Below are 22,756 nucleotides of genomic sequence, written 5' to 3' on the forward strand. Positions count from 1 at the left end.
GGTCTGCCCACCTCAGCTTCCCAACATGCTGGGATTACAGGTATTAGCCACTGCACCTGGGCTTCTTTTTTCTTTCTTTCTTTGTTTTTAAATTATTTTTAAACATAGGGTCTTGTTGTTGTTACCCAGGCTGGAGTGCAGTGGTGTGATCATCATTCACTGCAGCCTTGAACTCCTGGGCTCAGGCAAGCCTCCTGCCTCAGCCTCCCAAGTAGCTGGGACTACAGACACATGCCACCATGGCAGATTAATGAGAATTTATTTTTTATTTGCAGGCTTATCATACCTTGTCATAGTGGCAATGCTCAGCAAACCAGACATGATCACTAGAAAGGGACTGCTGTGCTTGGTGGAACAGTGCAAAAGACTCTAAATCTTGCAGAGTAACATAGAGACTGCAAGGCAGAGTGTGGGGCACCCAGTGTAACCGCAGCAATGCCAGTGGGAACATACTGGCAGGACCCTCATTGTTAGGGGTTCCCAGAAGAGCTTGAGGTAAGGGCTTTGCAGGAAGCTAAACATTATATGTGAGCAAGTGTGTGTTAGAGCCAGAGAAATTCAGATTTCCTGATTATTGGTGTCCTTGCTTTATCCCTTTCATTAAGCTCTTTGAGGACAGGTGCTAAATCTTACTCGCCTCAGTACCTCCCAAAAGCAAGAGCCCTAGTCCTCACAGAGGCTGTGGAGACTGCAGGGTGGCCTGATGCCCACTGGATCAGCAGCAGCACTAGGCAGAGCCAGCTCCATCCTGTGCACAGGTGAGACTTTCTAGAAAATATCCCACTCATCCCTATCTCTTAATGGCATCTGGCCCTGGGCTTATTTCTTTTCTCCCCATTTGTTAGCTTCATTGAGGCATAATTTATATACCATAAATTCACCTATTCTAAGTGTACAGGTTGAGTTTTCATACATGTATACAATCATGCATCCATCATCACACCACATAGTCTGGAATACTTCCATCTGTCCTAAATATTCCGTGTGCTGCTTAGCAGCCATCCCTGCCCCAACCTTCAGACCCAGGCAACTATTTGTGTGTTGTCCATAATTTACAGTTTTGTTTTTTCTGGAAATTTCATATTAAGGAATCATATAGTACATCTGGTGTCTTTCACTGCATACATTTAAGATTCATCAATGTTGTAATAAGTATTTTTTGTTGCTGTGTAGTATTCCATTGCCTGGGTAAGCCACATTTTGTTAACACACTTTCTAACATAACAGTTAGACATTTGGGTTATTTCTCACTTGTTTTTACAAAAAAAAGCTTCAATGTTCATTTGTGTAGATGTACATTACTAGTCTTTGTGTAGATGTACATTTTCATTTATTTTGGGTAGAAATCTAGAAGTGCAATTGTGGAGCTATATGATAAATGCATGATTTTCATTGATTTGAGGCAGAGAATTCCAGGAAAAGGAAGTTTACTGAGAAGAAAGATAGAAATGCATTAAGAGAAAGATTCATCTACTTCATAGTTTGTGCTTCAATATATGTGGGAAGCCTAAACATTTTATGTAATACAAAATTGTCTCAGTCTATTATAATAGCAGAATTTCACCTTGATCGTAGCATACACCATTAGGCATGTGTGGATGGAGAAGTGCAGTAATTAGGGCATCTATAAAGTCACCTAAGCCTGCCAACAGCCTACATGCTTGTCTACTTTTATGGAACCATTAAGTCTAATCATGACAAGAATTTGCCTTTACCAAAAAATTCCATTTCAAAAATTAAGTTGGAATTTCTACTCTTTGCTTCTACCTCTTAGCTTTCTATTCTACCATGGCATAGGTGTATACCTGGTCTCTGCAGATGTCATTCTGAATAGTATGTTCCCCTTGGAATATGAAACTGTACCAATAAGGTTTTGGAGCCAGAAGTAATGAAAGAGAACTCTGTGATGACAAAAATAATTACATAGATCCAAACACACTCGCATGTCGAATTATATCATCCTATAATTGATATAACCCAATTAATCTATAACGAAGAAATCCATCCCACTTCCTAGGGAAAAAGTATAAAAGTACTTTACCTCAATCATTAGAGACTTAAAGATTGAGAGTTCTGGTCATTCAATTTTCAGTTCTTAAATATACAAACAGATTTTGAACTTGAGTAAGAGGCAAAAGTTTATTCACTTCATCTTTCTCACGTTGGAAAGATTACCTACCAGGGATTGTGATATATAGGGAGGGTAGCCAGCTCCAGGAAGGTTTCTGACATAGATATCACAGCACAGAGTACTTTTTTCTTTAATAAAGACCCACAGAAATACCTGTTGCACCTCAGTATCAGGAAAAGCTCCCATGATCCTCTTGGACAAACTGAACTATTTCTATCCTATCATAAGTGGTTCTCAGAATGTGGTCCCAACCAGCAGCATCCTCATCACCTGGGACCTTGTTCAAAATGCACATACTCTATCATCGATGGGCATTTGGGTTGGTTCCAGGTCTTTGCTATTGTAAACAGTGCTGCAATGAACATTCATGTGCATGTGTCCTTATAGTAGAACGATTTATAGTCAGGCGGGTGATTAAAAATGAGAACACATGGACACAGGGAGGGGATTACTACACACTGGGGTCTATTGGGGGGAACAGGAGAGGGATAGCGGGGGGGGAGCAGGGGAGGGATAGCCTGGGGAGAAATGCCAAATGTGGGTGAAGGGGAGGAGGAAGGCTGCAGAACACACTGCCATGTGTGTACCTATGCAACTATCTTGCATGTTCTACACATGTACCCCAAAACCTAAAATGCAATAAAAAAAGAAGTAACAATAAAAAAAGAACAAAAAAAAACTAAACAAACAAACAAAAACAAATGCACATACTCAGGTCCCACCCCAGATATACCAAATCAGAAGTTCTGCAGGCGAGACCCAGCAATCTGTGTTTTGATAAGCCTTTCTGGTGAATCTAGGGAAGCCAGAATTTGAGAACCACTGTGCTGTTTACTGATGGCTGAGAATCACAGAACCAAATTGGCAGCTGCTCTCTAGCAGCTGCTTTCTAACCCCTATCCCCACCATCTGAGAGGTAAAGACGGCTTCTTCAGCCCCCTTAGATGACCAGCTCCTTAGAGATTTAAAAAAACATTTTGACAACACCAGTTAAATTGGGCTGTGAACCAGAAAACCCAACTTCAGCAAATTGGTAACTTATTCTCAACTTCTAATACTTCGTTGAGTTAAAAAGCTGCATTAGGATTTTATCGCAATTCCTTAATACAGAACCAAAAAGTTGTTTCGAAAATCTTGGATGATAACATTGACCACTTATGTACAAGAAACAAAAAAAAGGATTTCATCATTTGAATAGGCTAAGTTTCTAGTTAAAAATGATTAAAAAGACATGGTTATCTTTTGCAAGTGAATTATAAGGTTGTAAAAGAAATATAAAAATAGATGCATTTAAATTATCTATCATGACTCACTGGTTAGTCTGGAAATCTCTTGTTCTTTGGTTAATGGAACACAGAGAAAACCTAAGTATACAATGCCAAATGAGCAAATATGGCTCATTGTCAGGAACTGAGTGTTTTTTAGCTCTTGTCACTGATTTTTAACCTTTCGGAAGCCAGAGAGAATCTGTGTTTCATCTTAGTTCTGCTGAGAACTTGTGAGACCTTGGGTGAGATACTTTCCCTACTCTGGACCTCATTTTTGCCTCTGCAAAATGAGAGAATTTGATTCTATCATATCCAGGCTCACTTCCATCTCTGATATTCTGGGATTCTGGAATTCTACTCCAATACTACTACTCTCTCCTGACCACTGCTGATCAGAAGGAAAGGGGAGAAGAAAAAATATGCCAGTCGGTGCAGCCTGCTGAAAGTATAAGTGAGATCTTGGGAATTCAGATAATCTGAGAAATCACATGCAAGCATTACAAAACTTCCAGAACATTGCTGTGTGGAGATCGACTGTGGTGTGAATTGGGAGACATGTTTTTGCTCCTTGCTAAATGATACACAGGAGTCCCAGGGAGATTTTATCATTAGTTTGCTGAGAACAAGATGTGAACCCTTTAAGCAGACCTTTTCTGTAGACACAGTCTTTTTTTTTTTTAGTTTTAAATGATGTATTTATTTTATTATCTTATTCTATAAGGCAGGTAAAGTAGACCAAAATAATCTCAACAATAAGATGGAAAACCCTAAATAGATAAAAATTAGTCAGGAAAACATAAGTAATTAAGACTAGGAGAAACTTGCAATTAGAATATACAGAATTAAGTTCATTAAGAATTAAGCTTCAAATTTGAATCTGACCTTCTTCACAGGAGAAACAAATTAGGACATAAAACCAAAATTAACAAAATCCCTTATATAGTTTGCACTGTCTTTCATGAAAAGCCTATTAATTTCTCAGAGGAAAATAAAAGATTTTCATGGACATAAAGTAAAATACTTTCACAAAGTTTTAAAGTTGTGGTCCATAGCCCTCTCCATATCTTCTTTACTCTGGTCTCAAAAAAATGAGATTGTACTTTAAGAACTCTCCTATGCACTCCAATTTTGTTATAAAAGTTGCTGCCTTCCTGCTAACCCAACTCCAGCCTATCCTTCAGGTTTTTCTTTTACCATTTGTATTGTGAAATGTAACAGCCATACCAAAAAATGCATAAAACACAAACATATAGTTTAATAAACTATTATTAAGTAAACGTCCATGTAACCAGCTCCCTGTTTAAAAAACATTGCCAGCACCCTGGAAGCCCTTCACTGATAAAATCACTGCCCCTACCCTCTGTGCTAAATACAGTATAAGCCATATCATGATGTTTATGGTAATCACTCTCCTTATTCTTCATGAAGGTTTTATAATCAAAATTGCATTCCTAATGATAATACTTTAAACTTAATTTAAATGGAATCATGATCAATGTATATTCTATGCTTGACTCCATTTGTTCAATGTTATGATTTCATGATTCATCCATGCTATTGTACATAACTTTAGTTTGTTCATTTTTATTTCTTTTGTTTGTTTTCTTTTTTTTGTACTTTAGGTTCTGGTGTACATGTGCAGATCATGCAGGATTGTTGCATAGGTACATATACACGTATGTTCATTGTGGCACTATTTACAAAAACAAAGACCTGGAACCAACCCAAATGCCCATCAATGATAGACTGGACAAAGAAAATGTGGCACATATACACCATGGAATTCTACACAGCCATAAAAAAGGATGAGTTCGTGTTCTTTGTAGGGACATGGATGAATCTGGAAACCATCATTTTCAGTAAACTGACACAAGAACAGAAAACGAAATACTGCATGTTCTCACTCACATACAAGTGTTGAACAATGAGAACACATAAGCACAGCGAGGGGAGCATCACACACTGGGGTCTGTTGTGGGGGATAAAGGAGAGACAGCAGGGCATGGAGAGGTTGGGGAGGGATAACATGGGGAGAAATGCCAGATATAGGTGACAGGATGATGCAGACAATTTTAAAGCACCAGCCCAGGGTATGAAATTATTAAAGTGTATATACCTAAAAGTGTAGGAACTTGGGTTTATGCAAACACTCCCCACACCCCCATTCCCATCAAAAGCAATTATTTTGCTGAATGATTCAAGCTGTGTCCATAACTTATAAAGGGTGGAGGATAGGTGTGGTTTGGGGGACTCAAATAACATCTATCTTCTACCCTTCATGAACTTAAACAGGTAGTTGATTCAATTCATTCACTTCACTTTCTCTGAAGAACTGACTGCCCCTATTAAGTATAGAGAACAGGGAGATGCAAGATGGCCGAATAGGAACAGCTCTGGAGTGTAGTTCCCAGTGAGAACAATGCAGAAGGTGAGTGATCACCACATTTCCAAATGAGTTTTTACTGCCCACAGACCAGGAAATTTCTGGGCTGAAAAGTGCCATAAGTTTCCAGCATGGGAAACAGCTGGCACCACGGGTTTCCACACAAAAACTCACACAAATCTGGGTGGCTGTTTCAACTGGCACCTGGAATGCCTGGGAGATAGAGCTGCCCATTCAACTGAAAAAGGGGGCTAAAACAGGGAGCCAGGTGATCTGACTTGGTGGATCCCACCCCCACAAAGTGCAACAATCTAAAACGCTCTGGATTGAGAGTTTTGCAGCGAGTGCAGCTGGACCCAGGACAGTCCAGCTCGGTAGGGGTAAGGGCATCTGCCATTACCGAGGCAGCCCACCATTGCTGAGGCATTCCATCACTACCGAGGCAGTCCACCATCACCAAGGCCGTCTGCCATTACTGAGGCAGACCGCCATTACCGAGGCAGTTCTAACTGTACCTCTGTAAATAAAACCACAAGGAAATTTACACAGCAGTTGGGGAGAGCCCACGGCAGCTCAGCAATGCCTCTGCTGGCAGACTGTGACTACTCTACCTCTTTGCTGGGCAGGGCATCTCTGAAAACAGGCAGCAGCACATCAGGAACTTATAAATAAAGCCCCACCTTCCCAGGACAGAGCAACTGGAAAAAGAGGTGGTTATGAGTTCTGCTGCAGCAGAGACTTAAATGTACCTGTCCAGCAGCTCTGAAAGGAACAACGGAGCTTCCAGCACAGCACTTGAGCTTCCATAAGGGACATACTGTCTCCTTAAGCAGCTCCGCAACCCCCATATATCCAAAGAGACATCTCATAAAGGAGAGCTCATGCTGACATCTGGCAGGTAACCTTCTGGGATGAAGATAACAGAGTAAGAAACTGGCAGCAACCCTTGCTTTTCTGCAGCCACTGCAGGTGATCTCCAGGCAAGCAGAGTCTGAAGTGGACCCCCAGCAGTCCTGCAGCAGAGGGACCTGACTGTTATAAGGAAAACTAAAAAACAGAAAGAAATAACTTCAACATCAACAAAAAGGACATCCACTCAGAGACTCCATCCAAAAGTCACCCACTACAAAGAACACAGGTAGATAAATCCACGAAGATGAGAAGAAACCAGCACAAAAAGGGTGAAAACACCAAAAACCAGAATGCCTTTCCTCTTCCAAGGGATTCCAATCCTCACCAGCAAGAGAACAAAGCTGGATGGAGAATGAGTCTGATGAATTCACAGAAACAGGCTTCAGAAGGTGGGTAATAACAAACTTCTCTGAGCTAAAAGAAAATGTCCTAACTGAATGCAAAGAAACTAAGAACTTTGAAAAAAGGTTAGACGAAACACTAATGAGAATAAACAGCTTAGAGAAGAATATAAACGACTTGATGGAGCTGAAAAACACAACACGAGAACTTCGCAAAGCACACACAAGTTTCAATAGCCAAATTGACCAAGCAGAAGAAAGGATATCAGAGATTGGAGATCAACTCAATGAAATAAAATGAGAAGGCAAGATTAGAGAAAAAGGAGTGAAAAGAAATGAATGAAGCCTCCAAGAAATAGGGTATTATGTAAAAAGACCTAATCTATGTTTGATAGGTGTACCTGAATGTGATGGGGAGAATGAATCCAAGCTGGAAAACACTCTTCAGTATATTACCCAGGAGAACTTCCCCAACCTAGCAAGGCAGGCCAACTTTCAAGTCCAGGAAATACAGAGAACACCACAAAGGTACTCCTCGAGAAGAGCAACCCCAAGGCACATAGTCATCAGATTCACTAGGGTTGAAATGAAGGAAAAAATGCTAAGGGCAGCCACAGAGAAAGGTCGAGTTACCCACAAAGGGAAGCCCATCAGACTCACAGTGGATCTCTCAGAAGAAATCCTACAAGTCAGAAGAGAGTGGGGGCCAATATTCAATATCCTTAAAGAAAAGAACTTTCAACCTACAATTTCATATCCAGCCAAACTAAGCTTCATAAGTGAAGGAGAAATAAAATCCTTTATGAACATGCAATTGCTGAGAGATTTCATCACCGCCAGGCCTGCCTTACAAGAGTTCCTGAAAGAAGCACTAAACATGGAAAGGAACAACCAGTACCAGCCACTCCAAAAATGTACTAAATGGTAAAGACCATCGACACAATGAAGAATCTGCGTCAACTAATGGGCAAACATCCAGCTAGCATCAAAATGGCAGGATCAAATTTACACATAACAATATTAACCTTAAATGTAAATGAGCTAAATGCCCCAATCAAAAGACACAAATTTGATTGGCAAATTGGATAAAAAGTCAAAACCCATCGTTGTGCTGCATTCAGGAAACCCATCTCACATGCAAGGACACACACAGGCTCAAAATAAAGGGATGGAGGAAGATTTACCAAGAAAATGGACAGCAAAAAAAAAAAAAAGTGGGAGTTGCAATCCTAGTCTCTGATAAAATGGACTTTAAACCAACGAAGATCAAAAGAGACAAAGAAGCACATTACCTATAGGTGAAAGGATCAATGCAACAAGAAAAGCTAATGATCCTAAATATATATGCACCCAATACAGGAGCACCCAGATACATAAAGTATGTTATTAACAACCTACAAAGAGACTTAGACTCCCACACAATTATACTGGGAGACTTTAACACTCCACTGTCAATATTAGATAGATTAATGAGACAAAAAATTAACAAGGGTATCCAGGACCTGAACTTAGATTTGGACGAAGCAAGCCTAATAGACATCTACAGAACTCTGCACCCCAAATCCCCTGAATATATATTCTTCACAGTACCACATCACACTTACTCTAAAATTGACCACATAATTGGAAGTAAATCACTCTTCAGCAAATGCAAAAGAACAGAAATCATAACAAACAGTCTCTCAGACCACAGTGCAATCAAATCAGATCTCAGGATTCTGAAACTAACTCAGAACCACACAGCTTCATAGAAACTGAACAACTGGATCCTAAATGTTGACTGGATGAACAATGAAATGAAGGCAGAAATAAAGATGTTCTTCAAAACCAACAAAAAAGAAGACACAACATACCAGAATCTCTGGGACACATTTAAAGCAGTGTCTAGAGGGAAATTTGTAGCAATAAATGCCTACATAAGAAGTGAGGAAAGCCAACACCCTATCATCAAAATTGAAAGAGCTAGAGGAGCAAATATAAAAAAAAAACTGAACAGCTAGCAGAAGACAAGAAATAACTAAGATCAGAGCAGAACTGAAGGAGATAGAGAATAAAAAAAAAACCCTTCAAAAAAATCAGTAAATCCAGGAGCTGGGTTTTTGAAAAGATCAACAGAATAGACAGACCACTAGCCAGATTAATAAAAAAGAAAAGAGAGAAGAATCAAATAGATGCAATAAAAACAATAAAGGGGATATCACCACTGATTCCACAGAAATACAAACTACCATCAGAGATTACTACAAACAACTCTATGCACATAAACCAGTAAACCTGGAAGAAATGGATAAATTCCTGGACACTTGCACTGCACTCTCCCAAGCCTAAACCAGGAAGAAGTTGAAACCCTGAATAGACCAGTAATAAGGGCTGAAGTTGAGGCAGCAATTAATAGCCTACCAAGCAACAAAAGCCCAGGTCCAGATGGGTTCACAGCCAAATTCGAACAGACATACAAAGAGGAGCTGGTACCACTCCTTTTGAAACTATTCCAAACAATACAAAAAGAGGGACTCCTTCCCAAATCATTTTATGAGACCAACATCATCCAGATACCAAAGCCCAGCAGAGACTCAACAAAAAAAGAAAACTTCAGGCCAATATCCACGATGAACATAGATGCAAAAATCTTCAATAAAATACTGCAAACTGATTGCAACAGCACATCAGAAAGCTTATCCATCACAATCAAGCAGGCTTCAATCCCAGGGATGCAAGGCTGGTTCAAAACACACAAGTCTATAAACGTAATCCACCACATAAACAGAACCAAAGACAAAAACCATATGATTATCTCACTAGATGCAAAGAAGGCCTTTGTCAAAATTCAACAGCCCTTTATACAAAAAACTCTCAATAAACTAGGTATCAATGCAACATATCTCAAAATAATAAAAGCTACTTGTGACAAACCCACAGTCCATATCATACTGAATGGGCAAAACCTGGAAGCATTCCCTTTGAAATCTGGCACTAGACAAGGATGCCCTCTTTCATCACTCCTGTTCAATATAGTATTGGAAGTTCTAGCCAGAGCACTCAGGTAGGAAAGAAATAAAGAGCATTCAATTAGGAAAGGAGAAAGTCAAATTGTCTCTATTTGCAGACCACATGATTGTATATTTAGAAGACCCCATTGTCTCAGTCAAAAATCTCCTTAAACTGATAAGCAACTTCAGCAAAATCTCAGGATACAAAATCAATGTGCAGAAATCAGAAGCATTCCTATACACCAATAACAGACTAACAGAGAGCCAAATCAAGAGCAAATTCCCATTCACAATTGCTACAAAGAGAATAAAATACCTAAAAATAAAACTAACAAAGGATGTAAAGGACCTCTTCAAAGAGAACTACAAAACACTGCTCAAGGAAATAAAAGAGGACACAAACAGATGGAGAAACATTCCATGCTCATGGTTAGGAAGAATCAATATTGTGAAAATGGCCATATTGCCCAAAGTAATTTATAGATTCAATGCTATCCCCATCAAGCTACCTATGACCCTCTTCACAGAACTGTAAAAAACTACCTTAAACTTCATATGGAACCAAAAGACAGCCTGCATAGCCAAGACAATCCTAAGCAAAAAGAACAAAGCTGGAGGCACCATGCTACCTGACTTCAAATTATACTACAAGGCTACAGTAATCAAAACAGCATGGTACCAGTACCAAAACAGAGATATAGACCAATAGAACAGAATGGAGTCCTCAGAGGCAATGCCACACATCTACAACCATCTGATCTTTGACAAACCTGACAAAAACAAGCAATGGGGAAAGGATTCCCTGTTCAATAAATGGTGTTGGGAAAACTGGCTAACCATGTGCAGAAAATAGAAACTGGACCCCTTGTGACACCTTACACTAAAATTAACTCCAGTTGGATTAAAGACCTAAACATAAGACCTAACACCATAAAAACCCTAGAAGAAAACCTAGGCAAAACCATTCAGGACATAGGCATAGGAAAGGACATCATGACTAAAACACCAAAAGCATTGGCAACAAAAGCCAAAACAGACAAATGGGATCTATTTAAACTCCAGAGCTTCTGTACAGGAAAAAAAAAAAAAAACCCAGTCATTAGAATGAACTGGCAACCAACAGAATGGGAAAAAATTTTTGCAATTTACCCATCTGACAAAGGGCTAATATCCAGAATCTACAAAGAACTAAAACAGATTTACAAGAAAAAAAAAACAAACAAACCCATTCAAAAGTGGGCAAAGGACATGAACGGACACTTTATAAAAGAAGACATATATGAGGCCAACAAACAGATGAAAAAATGCTCATCATCACTGGTCATTAGAGAGATGCAAATCAAAACCACGTTGAGATACCATCTCACACCAGTTAGAATGGCGATCATTAAAAAATCTGGAGACAACAGATGCTGGAGAGGATGTGGAGAAATAGGAACACTTTTATACTGTTGGTGGGAGTGTAAATTAGTTCAACAGTTGTGGAAGACTGTGTGGCAATTCCTCAAGGACCTAGAAATAGAAATTCTGTTTGACCCAGCAACCCCACTACTGGGTATATATCCAAAGGATTATAAATCATTCTATTATTTATAGAACACATGCACACGTATGTTCATTGTGGCACTGTTTACAATAGCAAAGACCTGGAACCAACCCAAATGCCCGTCAAGGATAGACTGGACAAGGTAAATATTGCACATATGCACCATGGAATACTATGCAGCCATAAAAGCGATGAGTTCGTGTCCTTCATAGGGACATGGATGAATCTGGAAACCGTCATTTTCAGCAAATTGACACAAGAACAGAAAATCAAACACCACATGTTCTCACTCATAGGCAGGTGTTGAACAATGAGAACACATAGTCACAGGGAAGGGAGCATCACACACTGGGGTCTGTTGGGGTGTACTTGGGGAGGGACAGCATGAAGTAGGGGGGTTGGGGAGGGATAACATGGGGAGAAATGCCAGATATAGGTGACAGGGGGATGGAGGCAGCAAATTACATTGCCATGTATGTACCTATGCAACAATCCTGCATGATTTGCACAGGTACCCCAAAACCTAAAGTACAATTAAAATAAAAATAAATTAATAATTAATTAAAAAATAATACAAAAATTTTAAAGTATAAAGAACAACCTTTGTTCCTCCCCCCGTTCATTAGCTAGCCAAATACTTTTCTCTTTTTCATTTCACTCCCCAAACAACTTTCTAATACGGCTAGATTTATAAACACCTCACTACACAGTTTCTAGCTGAGAGATTATGCATTGCACTTGATAATTTCAGAGAATATTTCTTAGCAGCTTCAATTATTAACTGCACTCCAATTGCTAGCCTTCTGCTCCCAGACAGTGCTCCCACCACAAATACATATATATAAAGCACGTTTATGTTTTCTGTAAAAAGTAGCTTCTCTTGCTGGTACTGAGGTATCTGCCTTAAATGTGTACTTCTTTCAGTTGATGTAAACATCATCTACATACCCATCATCCCTGGAGTCATCTATAGCATTTCTTCATCTACAAATGATGATTTTTATTCTTAAAAGTTCTTTTGTGTCAGGACCTTGAGCAGTGATGTTCTATATTGTTTTGTTTTGGAATAAGGCTAGTTAGGTTCACTTTAACCATTTCCAGAGAGAAAAATCCTAAACTGCCCTTTAAGAAAAAACATGACATTAAAACAGACAAACAGTAAAAGTGGTTTTATTAGGACATTTAGAGACAAAGCAACTGGTGGTGTGCCTGGATTTTTCATCCCTTAAAGGCTGTTTTGGCAGGAAGTGGTTGTTCACTCCTGTAATCCCATCACTTTGGGAGGCCCAGGTGGGAGGATCGCCTGAGGTCAGGAGTTCAAGACCAGCCTGGCCAACATGGTGAAACCCTGTCTCTACTGAAAATACAAAAATTAGCCAGGTGTGGTTGCAGGGACCTGTAATTGCAGCTACGCAGGAGGCTGAGGCAGGAGAATTGAACCCGGAATGTGGAGGTTGCAGTGAGCAGAGATTGCACTACTGCACTCCAACCTGGGCAACAGAGCAAGACTCCATCTCAAAAAAGGGTTGTTTTGATATTGTGCCACACACCTGGATAATGTGCAAAGTTGGGGTTTACCATGTGACAGAGCTAGGTATTAAGCCCAAGTGACCTGAATTATCACTCCTTGGAGGTGACATCAACCCTGTCAAAGTGTAAATGACTTGTTCTTTCACCATCTCTCTGATACCAAATTTTGAGGAGTGGGTTCAAGGTTGTGTTTCAGGGGACACCTACACTTATTTATCATGTAAAAGAAAATGCACTAGACTACCATGTGATTGCAGGGGGATAAATAGCTTTTTTCTAAAAAAAATTGGACAAAACCTATATGGACCATCCTGGGTAGATATGAGAACAGGGTGATTCTAATAATCAATGAGATGATTTAATAAGTCTAGTTAGTCCCAAGAGTCCCCAACAGGGAAGAATAAGCAACTGCAGAGCATTTCCCCAGTCTCCTCCCTCCCCTTATGACAGGACACGCCAATGAAACCCCACCTCCTACTCTAGAGTGCCAGGTCGGTAACTGTTTAGCCAAGCATGCTGGGAGACACACAGAACTGAAGGAAAGGAGTATCTGGATGACTTAGATTTTCTTGCCATTCTGTTCTGCTCTGTTCTCCTAATACCATCTCGTTACTAGACGTAGGCATTAGACGTGACAATCAACTGCATTTCAACTGAGAGGAAGAAATATTAAAGACACAGTCTTCAGAAGGAATGGCTCAAAGCCAGCCTCAGTCACCTAATCAGACTTTAATTTCAATCACAAATGACACAGAATTATCAAGCTCTGTGGTTTCTAACGATAACACAAATAAAGGATGGAGCGGGGACAACTCTCCAGGAATAGAAGCATTGTGTGCTATCTACATTACTTATGCTGTGATCATTTCAGTGGGCATCCTGGGAAATGCTATTCTCATCAAAGTCTTTTTCAAGACCAAATCCATGCAAACAGTTCCAAATATTTTCATCACCAGCCTGGCTTTTGGAGATCTTTTACTTCTGGTAACTTGTGTGCCAGTGGATGTAACCCACTACCTTGCAGGAGGATGGCTGTTCGGAAGAACTGGTTGTAAGGTGCTCTCTTTCATCCGGCTCACTTCTGTTGGTGTGTCGGTGTTCACGTTAACAATTCTCAGCGCTGACAGGTGAGTTTCTTTCCTCTGTTATATTTGCTAGGATGTAAAATTGGGCAAAAAGAAAGGAAAGCTTGTATTTGGCATTTACTGGCTACTATTCTGCTTTTCTCACACTCTGTAATGTGTATGTGAGATTAGAAAATCTGGTGGCATTTAAAATAAAAGTTAGCGTAAGAGTGTTAAAATGTCTGTGTTAGCACAGAGAAGTTGAAATTGCATGCTTCAGGGGTAATTTATTCTTATTGTTTGCTCAAAAGAATACTGAACGGGGTTTTTATTTTTCCTCAGATTATTAAGTAAAGCAAATTGTTCCAGGTGTAAAAGAAAAAAATTCATGCTTTATACATTAGTGCAGCCTAGTGGTGCAATATAGTCAACATGAAATTGACCACATATGCATTACTGTATATCAGGAAACTGGTAAAACGATACAGGCATCCAATTTATTTGAAATTTATCAAATTAGCTAATCGCAGAGAAACCGTGAGATTTTCAGCTCCCTGGTAACTTGGTGTAATGTCATCACTTCATTCTACTTATTTTCTCTATAGGCATTTCAGTGTGACATTATCGTTTCCAGAGAAATAAATTAATCCTGGGTGACTTTTAGAGCTCTGTGGAGAGAGTGTGTGAGATCCTCTTGCAGTCAGAGTGTTCAGATTCTGTGTTAGGATATTTTCAGTCCAAGTCCTCTGTTTTTCTGTGTTCCTACTATAGAATGGTAACTGTGAAAACATAAAAAAACTTGAGGCTCCAAATGTTAAAAGTGATGCTTTAAAATGCCTTCAAGAAAGAAGCCTATAAGTAATCGATGTCTGGCAATACCAGAAAGAATAGCTTCTTCAAATTTTAGAATCTGAGAGGGGGAAAACCTTTCCCTGTGTCTTTTCTGGATTTTTGCTTTGACTGGTCTTATACTCTATTTGAGGGCAGACTGGCTTAATGAATGTAGATTTTAAGGTGGATTTGATTGAATAAAGAGGCATCTCTGTACCGGCACAGGACTTCTGTTTGCTTTGCCCTAAATCTTTCCATTGATCAGCTTGGGCAATGAATTAACACTTATAAATGGGGAAGAAATTAATCCTTTCCTCTTTACCATATAAACCCTTGGAATTCTTTTTAGGAAGGTTGGTAACTGTTCATTCATGAAGAAAGGAAAATTAATTCAGTTTTAACATCAGTCACTTATACAAAAGGAAGTCTTTTAGAACACTTGAGGTAATGCACAGATGGTGAATTACTCTCAATCACACATGAAATCATGCTGATAAATGTTTATTTGTCCTAAATAGAGAGTCTATACATAAAATTATAAAATTGCAAATCTGGAATATTCAATAGGAGTGAATAATGGAAAAGGTGATTAGCATAAATAAGAATATTGAGATGTACTATGTGCATTTAAAACCATAGCCAATTCTAGTTGGTTAATATTGACTTGGTTATATACATATGCAAAGATGGTAGAACTGGGTGACCAATAAGGTCACTTTAACCCTACAATTTGGTAACTTTGACATTTATTTGGACCTTTGCCTCTGATTATGTGTTTCTAGATACAAGGCGGTTGTGAAGCCACTCGAGCGGCAGCCCCCCAATGCCATCCTGAAGACTTGTGTAAAAGCTGGCTGCATCTGGATTGTGTCTATGATATTTGCCCTACCTGAGGCTGTATTTTCAAATGTATACACTTTTCGAGATCCCAACAAAAATATGACATTTGAATCATGTACCTCTTATCCTGTCTCTAAGAAGCTCTTGCAAGAAATACATTCTCTGCTGTGCTTCTTAGTGTTCTACATTATTCCACTCTCTATTATCTCTGTCTATTATTCTTTGATTGCTAGGACCCTTTACAAAAGCACCCTGAACATACCTACTGAGGAACAAAGACATGCCCGCAAGCAGGTATGTATTAAGCATTACTCATGCAAATCTAGTTTGAATTTAGAAGTGAAGTCCCTACTTTTGCACAGCGAGCAACTGTGTATCCTCCTGTGTATAAATGCAACAGCAGTGTAGTATTTTTATTACAAGGATAGGCTGCAGTTTGAATCCCAGCTGTATCACATACTAGCTGAGTAATCTTGAGCAAGTTACCTAACCTTTCTGAGCCTCACTTTCCTCATCTGTAAAATGAAAACGACTACTAGATGATATAGATGAAATGCTTAGATGCAGAATATTTCAATAAACAGTAGGACTACTACTGCTAGGGAGGGGACAATTGAAGTTTGAGAGTAATCAAAATTTTTTACCCCATGGAATAGTGGGGAACATTGTGTAAGATAAAACTATGAAGAAAAGCATCTTTTGTTTTAGAAAGTGTAACAGAATAAAAATGCATAGCATGTAGAACTGGCAAGAATCCATAACACTATTCAATGCAAACCACTTACACACAGATGAGCAAACTGAGGTGGGGAGGAGCGGGGGGAAGAGTGGAATGCCGGTAGCATGAGAACACAGTGACTCACGGAAGCTTGATTAAGACCACTGCAAGAGCCAGGTGTGCCCTCCTCCCATAAATATGGACAGAATAAAAGGGACATTGCCGAAACATAGTTCCATTTGATTAAAAATATTTTTTATAACTACTGGGGAAGGGGGAGAGATAATTCCATTTACCCTTTGATCAGTACACAGAGTACTGTGCATATTTTAGAGCTAGTCCATTCAGTTAGTTTAACAATAGTGCTCATGAGACTGAAGTGGCATATTTAATGCCCATGTGAACTAGTTACCTTTGCTCTTTTTGTGACCATGGGCTATATATTTACCTAACTGCTCATTTCTCTTACTAATAGATATAGGTAGGATTATCTTCACATATGAAGGACAGCACGTTTGGGGTTTATTTCTTTGACGATATGGTTAGAATTCCTATAGAGTAAAAACAATTTTACATAACAGCTTGGCAACTTTCATAGACCTGAAAAGAATATTCTGACCTAGTCAGCTTCTGCTGATGCAGTGAAAGAAGTTTTGTATAGCGTCTGTCTGTTTTTAATTACACTAAATTTTGGAGAATTCCACAGCATTCTTTGAGTTAACTGGAGACACCCTAGAGTACCTCAAAATTAGCGAGTTAATGAGTCCAAAATCTGGGGTTACTATGCCAATTGACTTGCGGTGTTATATAGTCACAGGCTGACTTCATGCACATCCCAGCCACTTAGCATACAAATGCATGTTCATAGGGAAATCAGCTGTAATTAACTGTAAATTTCTATGTAAATTTAGAGAATTTAAAAAAATCTCCAGCTAAATTATTTCTCTTTCTTTCATTCCTTTTTTTTTTTTTTTTTTTTTTTTTTTTTTGCTGTTTCTTCCCCCTGTAGATTGAATCCCGGAAGAGAATTGCCAAAACGGTATTGGTGTTGGTGGCTCTGTTTGCCCTCTGCTGGTTGCCAAATCACCTCCTGTACCTCTACCATTCATTTACTCCTCAAACCTATGTAGATCCCTCTGCCATGCATTTCCTTCTCACCATTTTCTCTCGGATTCTGGCTTTCAGCAATTCTTGCGTAAACCCCTTTGCTCTCTACTGGCTGAGCACAACCTTCCAGGAGCACTTTAAATCTCAGCTGTTCTGTTGCAAGGCGGAGCAGCCTGAGCCTCCTGTGGCTGACACCTCTCTTATCACCCTGACGGTGACGGGAAGGGTCCCAGGCTCTGGGACCACACAGGTGCCTGAAATTAGTGTGACCTCGTTCCCTGGGTATAGTGTGAAGAAGGCAGAGGACAGAGTCTAGCTTTTCAATGAAAAATGTTGTTACTCTTCCCAGCGTGTGTATCTGACTCTAAGCTGTTGTAGGTGTATCGTGTCCAGATTTTTGTTGTTTGAGAATTGTGTTGAAATCTTTGGAGTGAAGGATCCCTGTAAGTAAAAGACAAACCATTACTTTCTTCAAATGAATCAGTAATGTTATCGGGCTTTCTAAATAAAATGAAGCCCTACTAAGTGCAGAAAGACAAGTTTACATATGCCAGCAAATTGTAAGGGAGGTCGAATAGGAAGGAAGGTGTAATAAACAAGATGAAACTTAAAAATCTAATTTGCTTTTAATCACATCTGTGATGCTTCTAATTCCTCGTATACTGTGATTTGCATAAAATTGTGTTTGTGTTTATTGTGTGGTGTAAATCTAGAGATACTCTGTATGTGAAAAGGGGATCACAAAAGAGATAAAATATCTCTCACGCAATTTTCTTTTCTTTTTTTTCATGCAATTTTCTTAAAAATAAACCTTCACAGAATGGCTGCCCTTTTCCATTCATCTCTATTCCACTGTAACTGAATCTGTGCAGTTTAAATGAAAATGTTTTGGAGTCAGCGAATATAAAGTACTGAGTAAGGATCTGGGGCACAGTGCTTGCCTTACTGTGTCAACACTTACTGACTTGATGTAGTTTTAACACTTACAACTGCCATGGATTAATAACTGGGCTAAGTTATCATTCACAAATATTGTGAAGAACTTGCCTTATTCATAGGCAGAATAAGTGGCCATTTTTATGATGTCATTTGAGGACCCCGTTGAAAAATCTGCAAACCTGCCACGGTGTCTAAAATTTTTCCTTTACGGAAATTCATTTCTTTCTGGTAAGCAGTGCCCTCTTTCTAAAATCATGCAGAAGTACCACATGAAATTCCTAACCCCTGGGTGTGCAACTATGATTAGATCATCTTCCTGCCTGACTTTATTAAATCTGATGGGTGACTAAGTCCTGTAAATGTACGGCCTAATTAATCTCTGCCCATGGAAATCAGATGTAACGGTCTGATTTTCTATCCTGTGCTCCCACCTAACATCAATCGCTTGTTAATAATTATTGTTTTTTAAAAAGTGTTGTCAATAGATGTGTCAGATTTAGATTTGTGGTTTCAGAAAACTTTTTGGAGCAAATTAAAACATATGTTTGGCACTATAGGTAAATTTGTATTTTAAAAAAACAATGTTTGAGTGTGCTTTCGGTAGTGTTGAACTTTCCTTAAATGTCTTGCGGAGTCGTGAACTTTTGCTAATGATGTGGCTCCAAACGGTAATATATATTGACATTAGACTTTAACTTTCTGTAAAATTGGTTTACTTAAAGTGGGGGGGGCGGTGATATTGTATTAGTATTGTTTTAAAGTGAACACCGTAATAAGTGGGGAAAAACAAATAAATATGAAATAAAGTTTTAAATGACCCTGTGTAACTTCATATTCTAAAAACAGTATTTCTGACAGAATATAACCGGGAACCCATTTTCATTCCAAAATGTTATTTTCAAGTCTCAGAGACCTGAAATAGTTTGAATATTTTCCTCACTCTCAGTAAAAATCACATCTTTACTCTCCTAAACTCTAACAACGTTTCAGATATAACTTGATAAAGGTACCAGAACGCAAAAGTGAAGAGAGCCTTTTGGCAGGTCATAAAACTAGAACTCAAAGAACTTTGTTTTTTTCATTCTCGGCAATCCCTGAGATTTATATGAGGGATATAATATAAAATAATTCCTTAAATGGCTGTGTAGGGCATCAGCCTCCTTCCATCTGTAGTTGTAGTTGGCTTAAAAGTCACAGCTTCGCTTTGACATTTTTGAGAAGGTGGTCTCTTTTTCTACAGATTATTCTTGTCAGGGGTAACCTTATGAGTAGGCCCCAAGAGCCACAATTTTTTTCACACTGCCTATTGCAGTGCCAGAAATGCTTCTATTGAAGATTTCATTTCTTTGGAGAAAATTCTAAATGGCAGGGAGAGGTGGGACATATGCAAAATAAATTCTGTATACATCTCAATTTTGCTCAGGGTCTTCCCTGACCCAAGACTTAAAATATGGACCATAATTCAGTAATACTCCAAAAAGCATGAAAACACAGTCACAAAGTTAGGCATAACCAAAACATCCAGCAGGTGTCTTCTCCATTGAAGGTGAAAGCACTACAAAACACTTACCACTGGCATTTCTGCTGAAAATAGCAAATTCGGGTTTGCAGAATTTCTGCAGTTTGAACCATGTCAGGGAAGGGATTCATCAACCTTTTTGTCAGAAGGACAGAAGTCTTTTCTATTTTTATTTCCACTAAGTCTTGAGATTACAGGATATGGGGACAGGAAAATTCCTGGATAGAGTGGGCCTGAAGGAGCCATGTAAAAATCTGGTTTGGTATAGTTCAGTAATTTTTCAGAAAGAGTTCTTAGGCCAGATAGGTGAGTCCTATCTGGAGTGCAGTCTCTGCTTTTGTAGTTTAATGTGTATTTATCCACCAAGAAGGCTGTGGCCTATTAGGCCAGAGTATAACATGGATCACTCCAATATAAAGGTCAGAGGGAAGAATGAAACACATATTCAGAGAGAAGCCAGCTCTCCAGATTCTAACCAGTTCCCCTTCCTAGGTCAGCAACTCCTTATGTAGCCCACCTACATTGCAGTCTTGGAGTTTCAGTACCATCCCTAGCTTTATAACCCACCCATTTTTTGTTACCTTGAGTGTTTCTATAACTAAAAAAAAAAAAACTTGAAAAAGGCAGGTTACAAAGACAGAGATGCTTTCAGATTACCTCAGTTACTAGGGAGTTATTCTACGAATACACATGGAAATGAGAAGAAATAGGAACCAGGCCTCATAAAGACCACAGGATTGTTCAGTTAGAACTGTCAGCCAGGGGCAATGGCTCACACCTGTAATCCCAGCACTTTGGGAGGCCGAGGTGGGCAGATTGTGAGGTCAGGAGTTCAAGACCAGCCTGGCCAATATGGTGAAACCTCGTCTCCACTAAAAATATAAAAGTTAGCTGAGTGTGGTGGCCTGCACCTGTAGTCCCAGCTACTCCAGAGGCTGAAGCAGGAGAATCGCTTGAACCTGGGAGGCGAAGGTTGCAGTGAGCCCAGATTGCACCACTGCACTCCAGCCTGGGTGACAGAGTGAGACTCTGTCTCAAAAAAAAAAAAAGTCTCATGACCAAACAAAATGCCATTACAGGTACAATGTTTTTATCTCTCAACTCCACTGCTCCACTACTATGGTGACTCAGTGATCCTCTTGCGCTGCTTCAACTGCTCCTCTCACCCCTGGGGAACTTCTCCATAGTAGGCCTCTGTTCTGCCTTTTACCTTCCCTGGGAGTATCTCATTGCTTCTTTGCTACTCTAACCACATCCCTGTCTGTTCCACACTCAAACTTCCCAGGAGAGGCTCTCACTGGATCAGTTAGTCAAATCCAGTCTGGAATGCAGATCTACTTTGCCAGGTCACTATCCAGGCCCCAGGCAGCTTTTGAGCCAGGATGGCTGGGTGACATGGGACCTAAGCATAAGGAACCCTTTCAGTCGCCTGCTCAAAAGAGGGTTGTGGTAGAGCAGGCACTCAATGACATGTGCAGTAGGGCGGTGTCGCATATTTTCACCTATGCTGTGAACGCAGGAATGAAATGGGAGCCCAATAACACATTGCTGAAAACAGCTGTATGCTATTTTTGGATCTAGGAAAAAATATTTAGCAAGGTTTAAGTAAGCCTAATACAACTCACATTACCTGTATCATAAAAATGCACACAAATTCAGTTCTCCAAGAGTTCCTACCAGAACGAGAACTTCATGAAAAGGAAATACAATTGAAAAAAAAAAAAAAAAAACGAACCCAAACTATTATTTAAGAACTATTATCGTTGAAACCATAGATTCATACAGCTGGTATGCGGGGAGCCAGGATTTTCTGGAACTAGCACTCAACTACTATGTTTAGAAGTGAAGGTCACTGGAATAGTGAATAATTTCTTTTGGGAAGGTTTTCCCCGACCTTAAGCCTGTATTATGATATTTATGTTTACACTCATGGGTTCCTTATTATTTTAAATGAACTAGTATTTGTTAACGGCCGCTTTAACTTTTGTGCAGAAATATTGGTAAGTATAATCCACAAATGTTTCTTGGGATCTTCAATGTTTCAATGTAAGAGTCGAACTCCAGCCAGAGGAAGGTATGAGACCGATAAAAGACAAGGCTGGCATTAGGAAAAGAAAGTGGGCCCTTCTACGCCTCGTTCGTTCATTCATTCGCCTATTCCGCCTTAGACACCAGATCCTGTGCCAGGAGCTTAGGCTACCAAGATGAACTATATCCGGTGTCTATCCCAGGGAGTTGTAAAGAAACAAGTAAGACGCGGTTCCTGCGAGTGGGAGGGGCCTTTGGGCGAACGAGGCATGTCGTCTTCTCGAAGCCGGAGAAATTTGTCCTGCTGCCCCACCCACTCCCCCAACATGGCGCCCACCGCGAAACCCGCCCGGCCACCTCCGTGAGGGAATATTCCCACGCCTTCCTCCGATCTCCCTCCCGGGTTGGCCCGGGCTGACTCGCCGGGACCCCTCGGAGCTCAAGGCCCTGAGGCGCCGCGGGATCCCTGCGGCCCTCGCCCCAACCCAAGGCGGGCCCCGGTGGGCGTCGATGCGCGGCACCAGCGCGCCTCCTCCGCGCCCCGCCCCCCCGTGCCTCACGCCGCTTGCCGGCGTCGGCGCCTTTTGACGCCATCGTGGGCGTGTCGGC

General features: G+C 40.0%; 1 protein-coding gene across 1 annotated transcript; it reads left to right on the plus strand.

Annotated features, from left to right (window-relative positions):
• Positions 1–13,742: 13,742 nt before the first annotated feature.
• BRS3 (bombesin receptor subtype 3) lies at positions 13,743–19,424 on the plus strand. The gene is made up of 3 exons (XM_003735830.7): positions 13,743–14,228; positions 15,779–16,130; positions 17,564–19,424. The coding sequence occupies exons 1-3, from the start codon at positions 13,795–13,797 to the stop codon at positions 17,975–17,977; spliced, it is 1,200 nt and encodes a 399-aa protein (XP_003735878.1). The 5' UTR covers positions 13,743–13,794; the 3' UTR covers positions 17,978–19,424.
• Positions 19,425–22,756: the final 3,332 nt, after the last annotated feature.

Source organism: Callithrix jacchus, chromosome X (genome assembly GCF_049354715.1).
Source record: "Callithrix jacchus isolate 240 chromosome X, calJac240_pri, whole genome shotgun sequence".
Lineage (NCBI taxonomy): Eukaryota > Metazoa > Chordata > Mammalia > Primates > Cebidae > Callithrix > Callithrix jacchus.